Genomic DNA, 15,476 nt, shown 5'->3' with positions numbered 1-15,476 from the left:
TTCCCAGTGTCTCCAAAATGTGCACACGCATGACTCAGAGTTTGCTTACAGGTGCGCACATTCTCCTGCCAAGTTTATTTTTATAAATCACAACCTTTGCGTGGTAAGTGGCGTACGCCACTTTCAAGCCCCGTTTTGTGCGTAAGCAAGCTTTATAAATGAGGCCCTTGGAGGATTATTAATGTGCACCTCCTCCCGTACTGCCTTAATATGCACATTCAGCACATCCAGTGCATCAAAACAAACCTCCATCTCAGTGTGTTAGATAAGCAGAACGTTAACCTTCAGTGTTAAAGGGATAGTGCACCCAAAAATGTAAATTCAGCCATTATCTACTCACCCATATGCCGAGGGAGGCTCAGGTGAAGTTTTAGAGTCCTCACATCACTTGCAGAGATCCAAGGGGAGAGGAGGTAGCAACACAACTCCACCTAATGGAGGCTGACGGCGCCCCAGATTCAAACAGAGCTGCAGGCTACAATGAGGCTACAAACAGAGTTCAAATGAGGTTTTTCCAAACAACTTTTTATGTCGGGGCTTCAGGACACTTGGATCACTACGGACGAGCAGTATGGAGATATTTTGTGGTTTCAATGATGTGTTTTTGGACGTTTGAATCTGGGGCGCCGTCAGCCTCCATTAGGTGGAGTTGTGTTGCTACCTCCTCTCCCCTTGGATCTCTGCAAGTGATGTGAGGACTCTAAAACTTCACCTGAGCCTCCCTCGGCATATGGGTGAGTAGATAATGGCTGCATTTACATTTTTGAGTGCACTATCCCTTTAAATATAAAACTGAATCTGATGACAGACTGAAGAGACAGACTCAGTTTAACAGCTGTCTTCACTCACAGTAACTAACTGTTATTACTGTATTTCATGATCTGAGCCTTAAATCTTAAATCCCGTGCGGATCATCAGCCGTCACGTTGTCAACAACAACAGAGTGCGTTCACTGCAGGAGGAACTGAGTGATGTCACCGTGAAACTGAATCATGTTTAATCATTTCCTGCAGGGTTAGTTGTGATAGTTCAGTCAGGCTGTGGCTGAATATGAGAGGAGAGAACAAACTATTCACCTGGTCAGCTCTACACACACACACACACACACACACACACACACACACACAGAGTCCTAGCAGAGTGACCCCCGTCCCATCCTGTTCCTGTGTTGTGTAAGAACAGGACGTTCATATTATCAGAGCATTAAAACTACACATATTCAATATTAAGTGCTCAGCTCAGCTCAGTGCTCCAACAACTCTCTCATAGTCACTATTCTATATTTTTATTGTAAAGTTTTTCTGCTCTCGTCTGAACAACTTGTTGGTAATAAATCTTGTTCTGTTTCCGGCTGTGACAGCTACAAGCAGGTGGCCCACTGTGTTAGCTCGATGCTAACACATAATGGGAGCTATCATTAATGCGCTAACAGAAAGCAGCTTCACGATACACAATAATAGAATCTTAAGAAGTGATTCATTTCACTCCACATGCTAAACATAAAACAACATGTGCCCACACACACACACATATCGTCCCAGTGTCGTGATGAAAAGTGAAACTGACTGTGACATCCTGCAGAAATCCTTCAGTAAAGACATGACCCACAGATTTCCTGAGAAGGTGTCGATGTCTAACGCCGGGTTCAGACTCCATGACACGTTCTGTCCGTCACTCTGTCAGATCAGACGACTGTGGAGTCATAAAGTCTGTCTGTGACTTGGCTGACAGACATGTCAGACGACACGATGGTCCACCACGACGTCTTTTAGGACTTTTACTTAATCCTCCACAGGAAGTTCCTGCAAATGTTTCACAATAAAAGCCTTTTCATAAAATGAAGAGATTCTCTCAGCTGAAATGAAAAGGGGCTTTTAATGTGAAACAGAAACAGGAAGTGTCGAGTTTGATTAAACTAAAACCAGAATGATAAATGAAGGCGTGTGTTTGAGATGAAGCTGGTAGCCTCTGTGTTCCTATTGGTCGAAGTGACGGCTGTGAAGACCAAAAGAAAATCAAACGTGCGAGACTTTCTGTTGGGACGTCGTCTTTGTCGTCTACTGTGACACACTACACAGATGACACGATGTAATACCATGTACGAGACTCGTCGTCGTTCACGATCCATGCCAACACCGTACGACGGCGCGTGGGGCTGTAACCATGGTGATATATATGATATGTAACACACATTCTTTGTTGGTAACAATAAGAAGGCAGACGTTCCCGTGACGGTCCAGACACAGAGGTTTATTAACACGCAGGTGGAGACAGGAAGGAGACAGAGGCGGGGGAGGGGGGGCAGTGAATACAGTGAAGACAAGAAAAACAGAAACATGTCCGCCCTAATTGTCCGTCAGTCCTGCTGCAGATTCACCTCCACAGATTCATTTCCACATTTATTGACTGAGTGAATAAAAAAAGAGCAATAAAAAGTTCACTGCCTCCAACTCAACAACACAACACTTCTTCTTCTGCAGCATAAATTATTTCAACTGATGCTCTAATTCATTTATTTCCCTTTTGTTTTTCCTCGACTTCTGTACTGACTGATGATGACAGTAATCAGGTTCCAGAGGAGAGGAGGAGGAGGAGGAGGAGGAGGAAGGGGGATGGGAGTTCAAACCTTATCCTTTAAAAGAGTTTCTATTTTTACTTGCTAAAAGCTCTTCTTCTTCTTCTTCTCTTGCTCGTCTACTCTAAAACGTTTCACATTGTGACAGAGCGACACTACACACACGTTGGTTTGGCTCTAATCAACCGACTGAAAAAAAGGAAAAGCCTAAAAGCTCTACAAAAAGATTTTTTTTCTTTTCTCTACATCTCATTAGGAGACAAGAAGGCATCCGCAGCAAATGTTTATTAAAGGTACAAGCCGTGCTTAAAGGGACAGCAGCGGTCCATGCTCGTCGTGTTGGCAGGAGAACGTCCTTTCAACTTCGTCTCAAACAGTTTCCTCGCTCAGACTTTGAGGCAGCTCCTCCGCGACTTCACAATCTCTCTATTTTTGGTTTGTTTTAATTCTGACAGGTTCGTACTGTCCTCTCTCTCCTGTGTCCTCTCCGTCAACACCGTCCCGTCCCTGTCAGTCTGTCTCAGCCCGTCCCGTCACAGTGCATTGGTTTATGGCTGTAGGACTCAGCGGCTTCCAGCTGGGCAAACTACAATATGTGTCCGTTTGATTAACAGTATTCAGAATCTGCAAATTGCACTTGTTCTGTTTCACCAGGCGACAGCAGAGATTGGGATACTGGTCTGCTCAGGTGTGGTAGTGGGTGCAGTGGGAGGGGTTGTGGTGCTGGGTGCAGTGGGTGCAGTGGGAGGGGGTGTGATAGTGGGTGCAGTGGGTGCAGTGGGAGGGGGTGTGATAGTGGGTGCAGTGGGTACAGTGGGAGGTGGTCTGGAGGTAACGGAGAAGCAGAGGAGGAAGTGACAGGTGATGATGGTGCCAGTCTGTGTCTCTGTCTCTGTTAGTCCTGTTGCTATGGCAACATGATGGGAGTGTCTGAGAACATGGACATGATGGAGTCTGTCTCCCCCGCCCTCTGTTGCGACTGGTTGTGGAGCTTTGAGTGCTGCTCTGCCTCTAGTAATAAACCTGGACCCAAATGTCCTGCTGGCCCCGCCCTGAGTCTGCCGTTCTGCTGCTCTCTAATTGGCTCCAGAAAGACCACATGCTTGTTGGTACTGACCTTGCGGCCCGGTCCCTCAGTGGTCGCCGGCGGGGTGGGGGTGAGGATGGAGGACTGGGCGCTGCCCGCCCCAGCCTCGTTCCCCTGGCTCGGGGTGGTGGTGGCTGTGGTCAGGACTTTAGGGCAGGGAGGGCAGCGGCAGGGCGTCAGGTACAGGTACATGAGGACCAGCACCAGGCTCACCACGCAGCCCAGCAGGGTGGTGAATCCGGTGTTGAACGACTCGTGAGGCTCGTCATGTTGCAGCAACACTGTTACGTTGACCTCCCGCGTCTCGTTGCGCTGCTGCTGCTGGTCCAGAGACATGCACCAGTAGATCCCAGCATCCGCAGCTCGAGCCGCCACGATCTCCAGGCTGCCGTTGGTGAACATTTTCAATGACCCATTGTTTCCCGGCGGTGCCACGTACTCCTGATTGGGTGACACCCACAGAAAGGTCACATGATGTCCGGTGAGCGTGGTCACGCAGTGCAGCAGCACTGGACTCCCTGCCTTCACTGAAACACTGCTGTTCTGCTCTCTGAGCGCCTGACTCATCGCAGTCAGGTTGCATTTCTCAAAGAAGCGGTCGTGCTGGAAGAAGCGTACGGTGCCTCTCTGGATCCCGTAGACCAGACAGGTGTACTCTTTTCTGAAGTCTGTCACAGAGGCAAAGTCTCTCTGTTCCCAGTGCCGGAACAGTCCGTACATGGAGCACTCACACACCAGGGAGTTGTTGTGAAGGTAGAGTCCTCTCTGCACTGAGATGGGTAAGTTTGATATGTCCTCCAGGGGCAGTTTGGGCAGGCGGTTGGAAGACAGGTCCAGCAGGGACAGGTGAGGGTGGCTGTGCTCTTGGATGGAGAAGAAGGGGAAGTCAGTGAGGCGGTTGTGACTGAGGTAGGCCTTGCGGAGGCTGCTCAGCCCGGCCAGAGCTCTGCTCTCCACACGGACAATACGGTTGTTGAACAGCAGCAATTCCTCCAATCCAGGCAATTCCAGGAAGTAGTGCTGCCCCAAAACACGAAGCTGATTGGACGACAGGTCCAGATGTCTGAGCAGAGTCCCGGAGGTGTTTCGAAACGCCCCCGGGTGAATAGTGGTCAGCTGGTTGTGCGCTAACCGTAATGTCTCCAATCGGTAAAGTCCTTCAAAGCTGCCCCCGTCCAGCTGCACGATGCGGTTGTGGCTGAGATCCAGAGTGACGGTGGAGATGGGCATCTCTCTGGGGACCTGGTCCAGACTCAGGGCGGTGCAGCTGAGGATGTCTGAGGCACAGACGCATCCGCCGGCCTGGGAGGAGCCTTGAGACAGGCAGATGGTGGCCTGGACGCGGCTCAGCTGGGGGAGCTGGAGACAAAATAACGAGACAACGACAGACCACCATGACGGTGACGCTGCTGTAACCGCTGCTGCCACCACACCCTGCAGAAAACCAGTGCTCCCAGCAACATTCAGCATGATGCCACCAGCAGGCCGCGGGCACCAGATGTGTTTGTAATCTCTCTATGACCCAGCTTTTATCTCTGTTACTCCCTACACTCTGTAAATGTGTGTTTCACATCCTTCATGCTGTGGGATTCATCTCATTCAAACACAAATTACTGACAGACGAACACGTGAGACTCTGTCCGCTTGTTTTTCATGTTTATCTGCTCCCAGTCTCTTTACATTTGGAGCTGAAGCCTCCTGAGCTGCAGGCAGATACGTCAGTGTAAATGTTTAAAGCCGTCACTTCTGAGACAGTGTTTAAGCTACAGGGCACAAACACGCTGTCACTGTGATGCACGCTTTCATTTCTGCCTCCCGCTCGCTCCGGCCTGATCGTTTATTTTGTGAAACCCAGTTAATGTGGAATGAGGCAACTGCATCTGCATCATCCACCTGCCAGCACGGCAGCCATCTGGAGAGGGCAAACAAAAAAAAAAAAAAGAGGTGGCTACATAACAAAAAGGCACCAGCAGTCAGGTCCAGGTGTGTCGCTGCGAACAAACAAACTCCCTCTGCTCTATAATTTGTGCTCAGCAGGTGGAACCAAATCCAGCTCTGTCTCCAGCAGTGTTTAGACACAGATAATGGAGACGAACGATGAGTTCAGTCAGAGTTCAGGGGCTTTAAACTCATCCAGGTGTTGTGAAAAGTGGAGAGAAGAGCAGGTGCAGGAAGCTGTTCAAATATTCTCCTTTGTTGTGGGTTTTATTCAGTCCAGAGAAAACATGGTGACAGCAGCAGCGGCGCATGGCGTTCAGCATGACTTCCTCTCACCTCTTGGAAATCCATTTAGCCCATAACTGCTCCTCCGTACCTCCAGCACGCACAGATGTCCCCTCCTGATGACTTTGTCTCTGTGCCGTCCTCGTCCCAGCTTCATGTGGACATGAAACTCATTTTCCAGACGTCAACAAAGCAAACAGTCAAAGCTTCAACTTTCACTCAGTGGCTCCTCTCGTGATGCGCGAGCTTCGTCTTAGTTGTAGCATCTCTTTGATTTTGTGCCAAGTCAGGTTTTGTGAATCGCGGCCGCAGCTGTCTGCCGCCCACAGCTCACCCCGAGTCTCTCATCAGATTCTCAAACAAGTCAGCATCCTGTCCACTTCACTTCACAGCTTTCACTCACTGCTCCGTTGCTCTGTGACTCTGTCCTCCGGCTGATATGTGCAGAGCCCTTCCTCCTCCTCCTCCTCCTTCTTTCCCCTCAGCAGTGGGAGGAGAGATTTTCATGCAGAAGAGAAATCTGTGAAACGTGCAGCTGTGAGCTCGTCTTCTTCCTCTCCTCCTCTGAGGCTCAGAGAAAGAAGGAAACACCTCTCAGACAGGAGAAGTTGTTCCTCTCCAGATGTGAGAGCGAGCTACACGTCGAGCTGCTTCCTGTCTGACTCTCAGCTCAGCTGTGAGCTGCGTCTGCCTCCTCTGGTGCTTTCCCAGCTCCTCCTCCTCTTCCTCTCCTCCACTCTGGTTTAATCCTCCTCCTCCTCCCCCTTTCTCTCTCTCTCTCTCTCCCCTCAGCATCCTCCGCCCATCTCAGACCCTCCTCCTCCTCCTCTTCCTCCTATTCCTCCTCCTGCTCCTGTTCTCCTCCTTTTACTGCTCCGCTCGCTCTCTGTCTCTTCCTGTTTCTGTTTCAGGCCCGCACACTTTGTTGTTTTCATCTCTGCCTCTCTGAAGCTTATGCTGCCACAGTGTGTGCGTGTGTGTGTGTGTGTGTGTGAGTGTGTGTGTGTGTGTGTGTGTGTGTGTGGGGGGGGGGGGGGGTCTGGTATCTGATTGGCCAGAGAGAGATGCACATGAGAAAGACGTCTCCTCTGCAGACATTAGTGCTGTTTATTGAAATCTAAATGAATATAATTAATCAGAGCAAACAGACACGTGTCAGTGATCAGTGTCTCTACATGACTCTTTCATATAAACACTTCAGACACCTCGTTATTTCCACATCTGCCCGTCGGTCTGACTAAAGGTGCAGCACGTCATTTTTCACCTCCATATTCATGATGATAAGTCAGCTGCAGGTATGATGATGATGATGGCTGTACTCAAACATCATTCTTCTGTCATGTCAGCAGCATGTTAGCCGCACGCTCATGTTCCCCAGAGGATGAATCCTCCTGACTATCCAAACATTTTTTTCCTCATGAAGGCACCGTGCAGTCAAACTGGTTTCATCACCAAACTGCAAAGATAGTAATAATAATGATAATAATAATATTTATATGGATTTATAGAGCACTTTTCTGGATACTCAAAAAGAACGACAATAGATAAATGAATAGATAGGGCGGTGTGGTGGTTCAGTGGTTAGCATTGTGGTGGTCCTCTGGTGGAGTTTACATGTTCTCCCTTGTCAGCCTCGATAGGCTCCACCCCCCTAAACTATGACCTTAGTTTTTTCGTTGTTTAACTGAAGAACATTGTGTCACATCCAGCTTGTATTGGACCATCGTCCTCTGGTGACAAGGTCATGTAAATTTGTTTATTGTTTTTCATAATGTGATCCTGTGGAAACATTTAGATGTAGAACAGAAAAGGTCCCAGTATGGAGCCTTGGGGAACTCCGCATGTCATTTTTGTCCACTCAGATGTACCTATAGACACAAAGTAGTCCCTGTCCTTTAAGTAGGAATCAAACCAGGTTTAGTACTGTGCCTTAAAGTCCCGCCCAGTTTCCCAGTCGGTGTAGTAATATGTTCCACCGTGTCAAATCCGGCACTGAGATCCAGAAATACTGATACTGAGATTCTGCTGCTGTCTATGTTTGAGTGGATGTCAGTGAGACCTTAACAAGAGCCGTCTGTGGTGTCATCCAAAACCAGACTGCAGGACATCAAAACAGTTGTTTAATGGCTGAAGTTGCTGAGCTGGTGAAATACAGCTGTTTTGACCTGTAGTCGTTCATTAGTGATGTATAAATTGTTCTTTTTTAGGAGTGGCTTCAGGGCCTGTGGGAAGACACCCAAGAAAATGGGTGTATTTACAATCCGTAGAATTTCTGTGGCTGTGAGAAATAGTCAGGAAAATATCTGAGATTCCAGAAATGGTTAAATATGTCTTTTTATTTAAGATCTCTTTGCAGTGCTGGCTGTTGTGAAAATTAAATTAAAGTAGATTTCAGTATCTTAAATTCATAAATGTTGCTTTCTAGGGTCCAAAGTAAATATTCATAACACAGGAGAGGCTCTGTCTACAGATACTGTTTTTCCCGAGTGTATAAATGTCTCAACATGCCTTGTTTGCATAATTATTCAGTATAACCTTTATTTAACCTTTAGTTACGCAGTTAAAGGGACAGGACGCAGGTTCATCACAAGCAGGTGGAATTTACTTTAATCCTCTTTGTTTCACCTTCTATGAGTTTCCCTGATCGGAGCTCACCGAGTGTGTTTTTAAAAAGCTCTGGTAGTTGAGGAGTTTCCACCGAGTCCTGAGGGAAGTGTCTGTAGCCGCTGAATGTTTCACTGTGTTCACCAGCGGCTCTCGAACGGTGTCTGGCCGCTGGTTAACAGATCTGAGAGGAAGTGCAGAGTCGGGTCGCTGCGAGCAGCTTTAAGGTTCATCGCCGAAGAGGAAACTGATCTTCAGCTGGTTTCATGTTTTAGACTGTTTGGTGTTGTCATGATTTTTTGTTGTCATCACTTTGTATGTGAACTCTCTACTTCCTGTCAGTGTCAGGTTGGTTTCTTTTTTTTTAACCAAACATCACTCCACAAACAGGATGAAAGTAGAGACTTAAAGAAGAGAAACAGTCAGTCATGCCGTTTTTGTTTTTTCCTGCTGAAGTGCTGCAAAGATAGTTGATAGTAGAAACACCCTGCTGTTAAAAACAATACTCTACACCAGGGGTGTCAAACTTACGGCCCGGGGGACCAGAACTGGCCCACCAAAGAGTCCAACCTGGCCCTCACACACCTAATATTGAAGTCAAACAGTGAGCAGATACTTCATGTAACATGCGCCTCAGAGACCAGATCACAGCTCTGTGAAATAACGATGAATACTTCCTGTGTTCAGATTTAATATTAAACATTGGGCAAAACATTGTCAACAAGCAGCTGGAGTGCAAAAGAAATCTGTATCAGACCTCCTCTGTCTTAAAACTGTATCAGTGGAGCCCTGCTGCTGAGACACTAGGTTCGTTGGAGATGAGCCAGGCCTGCGCAGATTCGATCACCGGCGATCGGAGCACAATGCATGCTGGTTAGTTTTGTGTCCGACTTCATCCCGACTTGCTCTGACGTATTACAAAAGTGGACGGCGATAAAGCCGCGAGAGCGAGGCGGCCGCAGTTTTTAGAGCCAGGCGCTGCAGCTGCTCTCCACCGACTGCACCGCCTGGCTCTCACCTGATCTAACAGCTGATTGGTTCAGATGTCGACTCAACAAGATGACGTTTTAGATAAACTTTTCATTGCTGTTGGATTTTATAGATTAAGATTGTATTTGTCTGATCTGAAGGTTTATTCTGTGAACAGAAAACATGTTGTGTGACTGATGGTGAAAACAAACTGATATATGGGTCTGATCACTTTAATGAACTGACATCATTCCAGACAGGAAATAAGTGTGTCTGTGATTCCCTGTACGGACTGAAGGCTGCTGGAAACTGTCGGGAAACTGTCCGACTTCACCGCAGCTTTCATCACATTCACAGTCATACAATCACAGGGTGGCCTGGTGGGCGGAGTCATACAACCACAGGGTGGACTGGTGGGCGGAGTCATACAACCACAGGGTGCTGATTCTAGTTTATCAGTTATTTAAAGAACAAATAATTTTCAGTTCAGTTCTTTTCCTGATGTTTCAGATTCTTGTGGCGTATGATTTGAGATATTGAGTATCTGTAGCGTGAAGGAGTCACTCGTTCTTCTGTCATCGTGTCTGAAAGCGTCCTCAGAGTCACTGGGAGTGATTTTCCTTCATAAGCAGGACTTTAATCTCTTTGGTTCAGAGCGAGTGTTGATCACTGACTGAACGTCAGGTGGGGTTAACATTAATGTGGTGATAGAGTTTGTCCTCTGTGACAGACGGTCATCCATCATGTGGTTAAACAGGAAAACGTCTCTTGTCTTTTCTCAGACGTTTCTCTGCAACTTGTTCAATTGTTTATTTTTCTTTTTTTATAATTCATTCATGTCGGAGTGGTTTTCATTTTCTGCGTGTATAATGAGCCGTGTCAATCTAAACTCTTTGCCCTTTCATTGGTTTATAATTAAAGAGGGAACACAATGGACTCGTGTTGACTTGAAACACAGTCGGTGACATTTTGCAGCTCGTACGCTGTGACTCACTCGGCTCGTCTTTACAATGAGATCTGTCACAAGATGTTCTCGTCGTCAGCGTGGAGCAGAGAGGAGAGGACAGGTGGAGCAGGGACACGTGTGAGGACAGGATGAAGGAGACGAGTCTCTCTGTGTGAAGTGTCATGGCTGCTGTAATGAAAAGGTCAGAGTAGATTTCACCTGAAAATGTCACCATGTCGGTCCCTCAGGATTCCTCCTGTGACGGACACAGATGACCTATCAGCACAGAACGCCGCCGCTGTAAAAGTCACCGCTTTTATTCTTCACTTCAGTAATAACGGAGATTAAAACATTACAACGCAGACGCTGCCTGAGAAGACGTAGAATGAAATGAGTGGATGTCCCCACAGTGTCTCATGACAGGGGACAGGACCGAGTGGACCAAGATGCTGAGTTTGTTCCCAGTGACGCTCCGTGACGGTCCTGATTGGTTGTGCTCTGAAGTCCGTCAGCAGTCTGTTCAGCTGATACTCCAGCAGCCTCAGAGACAAAGCTCCTGATGTGAAGTCTGAAGAAGAGCTTTGCTGAGGTTGGTTCCAGCTTGTCACAGATCGTTTCAGGGTCGGTTGATAGAAAAGGCCCTTGTTGTTTCACAAAGACTTCTGATCCAGCCACACACACACACACACACACACACACACACACACACACACACACACACAGAAGTGTCAGAAATAAAAGTGTAACACTGCCCTAAAGAAACAAACCAATGCAGGGGCCGGACGAAAGAACTGGGCGGTCTGTGACGCTCATTTCATCACTGGTTAATAACGTGTGATTCATGATACGGCGCTTAACAGAAAAAAAAGACTGTCAAGCCGTGGTGTAAAATAAATACATAAAATAAAAAGAAAACAAACTACACTGTGTCAGACTGTAGTGTAAAGTAAATAAATAAAGTTATAAATAAAATAAAATAGAAAAATAGTCTGTGTCAAGCTATAGCGTAAAAAAATCATGAATCAATAAATTAATATAAATTAAAATTAAAATAAACAGACTGTTTCAACCTGTAGTGTTAATAACAGATGAATGCATAAATAACTAAATAAATAAAAATGTAATAATAATAATAATAAATAAATAAATTATCAAGCTGCACTGTGAAATAAATAGATAAAAATAAAACAAAACAAAAAACAAACTGTATCGTGCCGTCGCCATCGAACCTCAAAGTGCAGCTGTCAGATGAATGTAGGAGAGTGAAAAGTGGAATTTTGGGAGTCGGAGTATAAAGTCAGCAGAGACACAGAACATCCACCCACCGACCAAGACAGCAGTGCAGCACCTCCTGCAGCACCTCGTGCATCACAGCAGGTCGGCTCTGAGAAGAGTCCAGAAATAGAGAAGGAGAGAACAGAGTATCAGTGAGGAGAGGAGACAAAGAGGGTGAGTGGGAGTGGGAGTCGGGTCTGGTGGGAAGACCCGCTATAAAAGATTGATGCAGAGAGGTTGGATTGAGTGGTGCCGCAGGGGAGAGGAGGAGGAGGAGGAGGAGGAGGAGAGTTTGATTAATGAGAATGATTGAACAGTGGATGGATGAGACACAACAAGCAGAGACAGACAGATGAAGAGAAGAAGAAGAAGCGTTCAGGTGTGCATCATGTTGGAGGTTCAGTGTGAGTGTTGCTGTGAAGGTGTGAAAATAGAAAAAGAGGATTTCTTCGATTTCTTCCCAGAAAAACACGAGTGATGTGAGAAGTTGTTTTTGTTGCTCAGTGTGGACGGAGTCGTGCTGCTGATCGCTGCTGTCATGATGTTTACCTGCTGACAACATCACATCACAACTTCCTGTCTGATACATGTTTGTTTCTGTGTCACTGGTGAAACCTGATCTCGTTTCTCACCTCGAGTCACGTCACGTGTCATGAGGTCTCAGACAGGTCAGGTGTGAATGCATCCAAGAGGAAGACTGCAGGGATCTAATCAGGACGCTTTGGACTGAGGTGGTGAAATGACCTCAGGTTGTATATGGTCACAGTCAGAGTCGTTATGACGTCACCTTGTGTATGGTCACAGTCAGAGTCGTTATGACGTCACCTTGTATACGGTCACAGTCAGAGTCGTTATGACGTCACCTTGTATATGGTCACAGTCAGAGTCGTTATGACGTCACCTTGTATGCGGTCACAGTCAGAGTCGTTATGACGTCACCTTGTATATGGTCACAGTCAGAGTCGTTATGACGTCACCTTGTATACGGTCACAGTCAGAGTCGTTATGACGTCACCTTGTATACGGTCACAGTCAGAGTCGTTATGACGTCACCTTGTATATGGTCACAGTCAGAGTTGTTATGACGTCACATTTTATATGGTCACAGTCAGAGTCGTTATGACGTCACATTTTATACGGTCACAGTCAGAGTCGTTATGACGTCACCTTGTATATGGTCACAGTCAGAGTCGTTATGACGTCACCTTGTATATGGTCACAGTCAGAGTCGTTATGACGTCACCTTGTATATGGTCACAGTCAGAGTCGTTATGACGTCACCTTGTATATGGTCACAGTCAGAGTCGTTATGACGTCACATTTTATATGGTCACAGTCAGAGTCGTTATGACGTCACCTTGTATATGGTCACAGTCAGAGTCGTTATGACGTCACATTTTATATGGTCACAGTCAGAGTTGTTATGACGTCACCTTGTATATGGTCACAGTCAGAGTCGTTATGACGTCACATTTTATATGGTCACAGTCAGAGTCGTTATGACGTCACATTTTATATGGTCACAGTCAGAGTTGTTATGATGTCACATTTTATATGGTCACAGTCAGAGTTGTTATGACGTCACCTTGTATATGGTCACAGTCAGAATCGTTATGACGTCACCTTGTATATGGTCACAGTCAGAGTCGTTATGACGTCACATTTTATATGGTCACAGTCAGAGTCGTTATGACGTCACATTTTATATGGTCACAGTCAGAGTTGTTATGACGTCACCTTGTATATGGTCACAGTCAGAGTTGTTATGACGTCACCTTGTATATGGTCACAGTCAGAGTCGTTATGACGTCACATTTTATGTGGTCACTGACTGTGACCATATAAAATGTGACGTCATAATATAAGTTTTCTCCAAAGCGTGCAGTAAAATAAAGTCAGACCTTAATGCCAATCTGTCGTCGTCCTTTTTGGCTGCTCCAGGTACCGGTACTGTATCAGCATGGCTTAAAACCCAAGCGGCGGCCGGCCTGACCGGGTCTCACAAATGATCTCTCACTGTAAAAAGACGTGTGGTGTCAAAGTGTCAGGTCGTGAGTGTCACAGTCAGTGACAGTCGGCAGCTCTCATGTGATTCATCCGTGTGTTTGTGCTGCTGAGCTGTTGTTTTTGTCACTGAGCTGCTCATGCACAGAACTTCTTCTTCTTCTGGTGTTTTTGTCACATACCAAACATGTAACATTAGCCTTCCCTCCTCTTCCTCTTCCTCTCCAGGATATCTCGGGCTGCCTCCGTCCTGCTCTCTGACCCCTGTTTCCAGCTCCACTCCATCCAGCACCTGTTGGGAGAGGGAGGAGACTCCTCCAGCTCCTCGGCAGCCGTCACCTCCACCGCCGCCCGTCCGGTCATCGGGTCCTTGGGGTCGACCGTGGCCCCCGCCATCCCTTCAGCCGCCGGGAACACTTCAGAGCGCAAGCACTTCTCCCTGCACGCATGTGAGTGACGTCCACAGAGTTCACACCTGAGTGTGTTTTAAACAGGAGTGTAAAGACGTCTGAGGACCGTCCTCAGGTGATGTCACTCGAGTCAGTGTCTGTTTAACAACACATGTTTATAAAGTAAAAAGAAATGGAGATGTGAAGTCAGAGAGGAGTTGGCGTCGTGGTTCATCATAACACACACCAGTCTACCACACAGCTGTCAGAGGGAGAGGTGCACTGTGGGTAATGTAGGCGGGATATGACAGAGGATATTTCAGACTGTCCATCTTGAGTCTGACACAGTCACTGAGTCACATGATGGATCAGTGACGTAGAGACAGTATCATCGAGGTGTTGGTAGTCTTCTCTCATGTTTCCTGTGGATCTCTGATTCATACAGTTTAATTCTGACCTCAGATCTGTGAAGACATTTCACGTTGTCTTCGTTTGTTGTGTTCAAGATCTCTTTAATCTCATTTACAGGTTAACAGACTGAAGATGGTCCAGTTCATAAAAACTTCATCAATGTCTCCTTCGCTCTGACAGCTGGTGTTTGCTGACCGCTGTCAGAGCGAAGGAGGCAAATATATAATGTGATCTAAACCATGAAATGCATGTAGTCAGAGTGTGTGTGTTCAGTGTGTTCATCGATCTGTGAGCGCCGTCTGCAGCGTTGGATGAAGAACCTCAAAGATATACTCCAGTGAAAGTACAGAAGAAGGAGGATTATGAAGTTTCTGCTCAGGTCCATTTCTGAAAACCTGCACCGCCTATACCTGTAAAGCTCAGCACCAGGACCGACCCGTTACCTGTCATTGTGTCTGAGTCAAAGTCATACCCGTTAATAAAAGTCCTACGACCCTCCCCCCATGATCAAACCCCCCCAGGCTCCAGTCCCTCACATGAAGCTGGGTCTCCGTTCTTGAATTGGACGTCTCTTTGACTGGATGGTGAAAACATTCAATCACTGCCAGGTTAGGAAACATGTTAGCATGCTCCTTCCACCACCATCAAACCTCCAAAGGATCCCAACTCCATGTAGGCTGCCACCTCATCCTCGGGCTGCAAAGTGTCATGGCTGGAGTCCTGCACGTCAGTGACCAATGTGACCACGGGGTCAAAGGTTACACTGGTGTCACTGTCTTTCAAAATAAAAGCAACTGTCAGAATATTACACACATACTGCACATCTGTTTACTGAGTTTTATTCTGGAAAATACAAAAATTGATTTTTGATCTCAGCCACTGCCCACCTGCCTGGAGTTTAGTTTTACCTGTTACACAGCTTTTTGCAGGTTACCTGTCGGTACCCGACCCGGTGCAGGACTCTGATGTACACTCTTTAAAAATGGAGCGAAA

The 15,476-nt window shown here is 46.8% G+C and overlaps 2 protein-coding genes across 2 annotated transcripts in view; one reads left to right on the top strand and one right to left on the bottom strand.

Moving 5' to 3' along the window:
- Positions 1–15,476, top strand: part of LOC125894629 (E3 ubiquitin-protein ligase RNF123) — a 187,704-nt gene that overhangs the window by 121,730 nt on the left and 50,498 nt on the right. The window contains exon 37 of the mRNA XM_049586178.1: positions 13,912–14,132. Within this exon, the coding sequence (XP_049442135.1) occupies positions 13,912–14,132 (221 nt within the window). The remainder of the gene's footprint in view (positions 1–13,911; positions 14,133–15,476) is intronic.
- On the bottom strand, positions 2,241–6,576 carry amigo3 (adhesion molecule with Ig-like domain 3). The gene has a single exon (XM_049586301.1). The coding sequence runs from the start codon at positions 5,130–5,132 to the stop codon at positions 3,483–3,485; it is 1,650 nt and encodes a 549-aa protein (XP_049442258.1). The 5' UTR covers positions 5,133–6,576; the 3' UTR covers positions 2,241–3,482.

This window comes from Epinephelus fuscoguttatus, linkage group LG1 (genome assembly GCF_011397635.1).
Source record: "Epinephelus fuscoguttatus linkage group LG1, E.fuscoguttatus.final_Chr_v1".
Taxonomy (NCBI): Eukaryota; Metazoa; Chordata; class Actinopteri; order Perciformes; family Serranidae; genus Epinephelus; species Epinephelus fuscoguttatus.
This window is presented reverse-complemented; position numbering and strand designations above follow the sequence as displayed.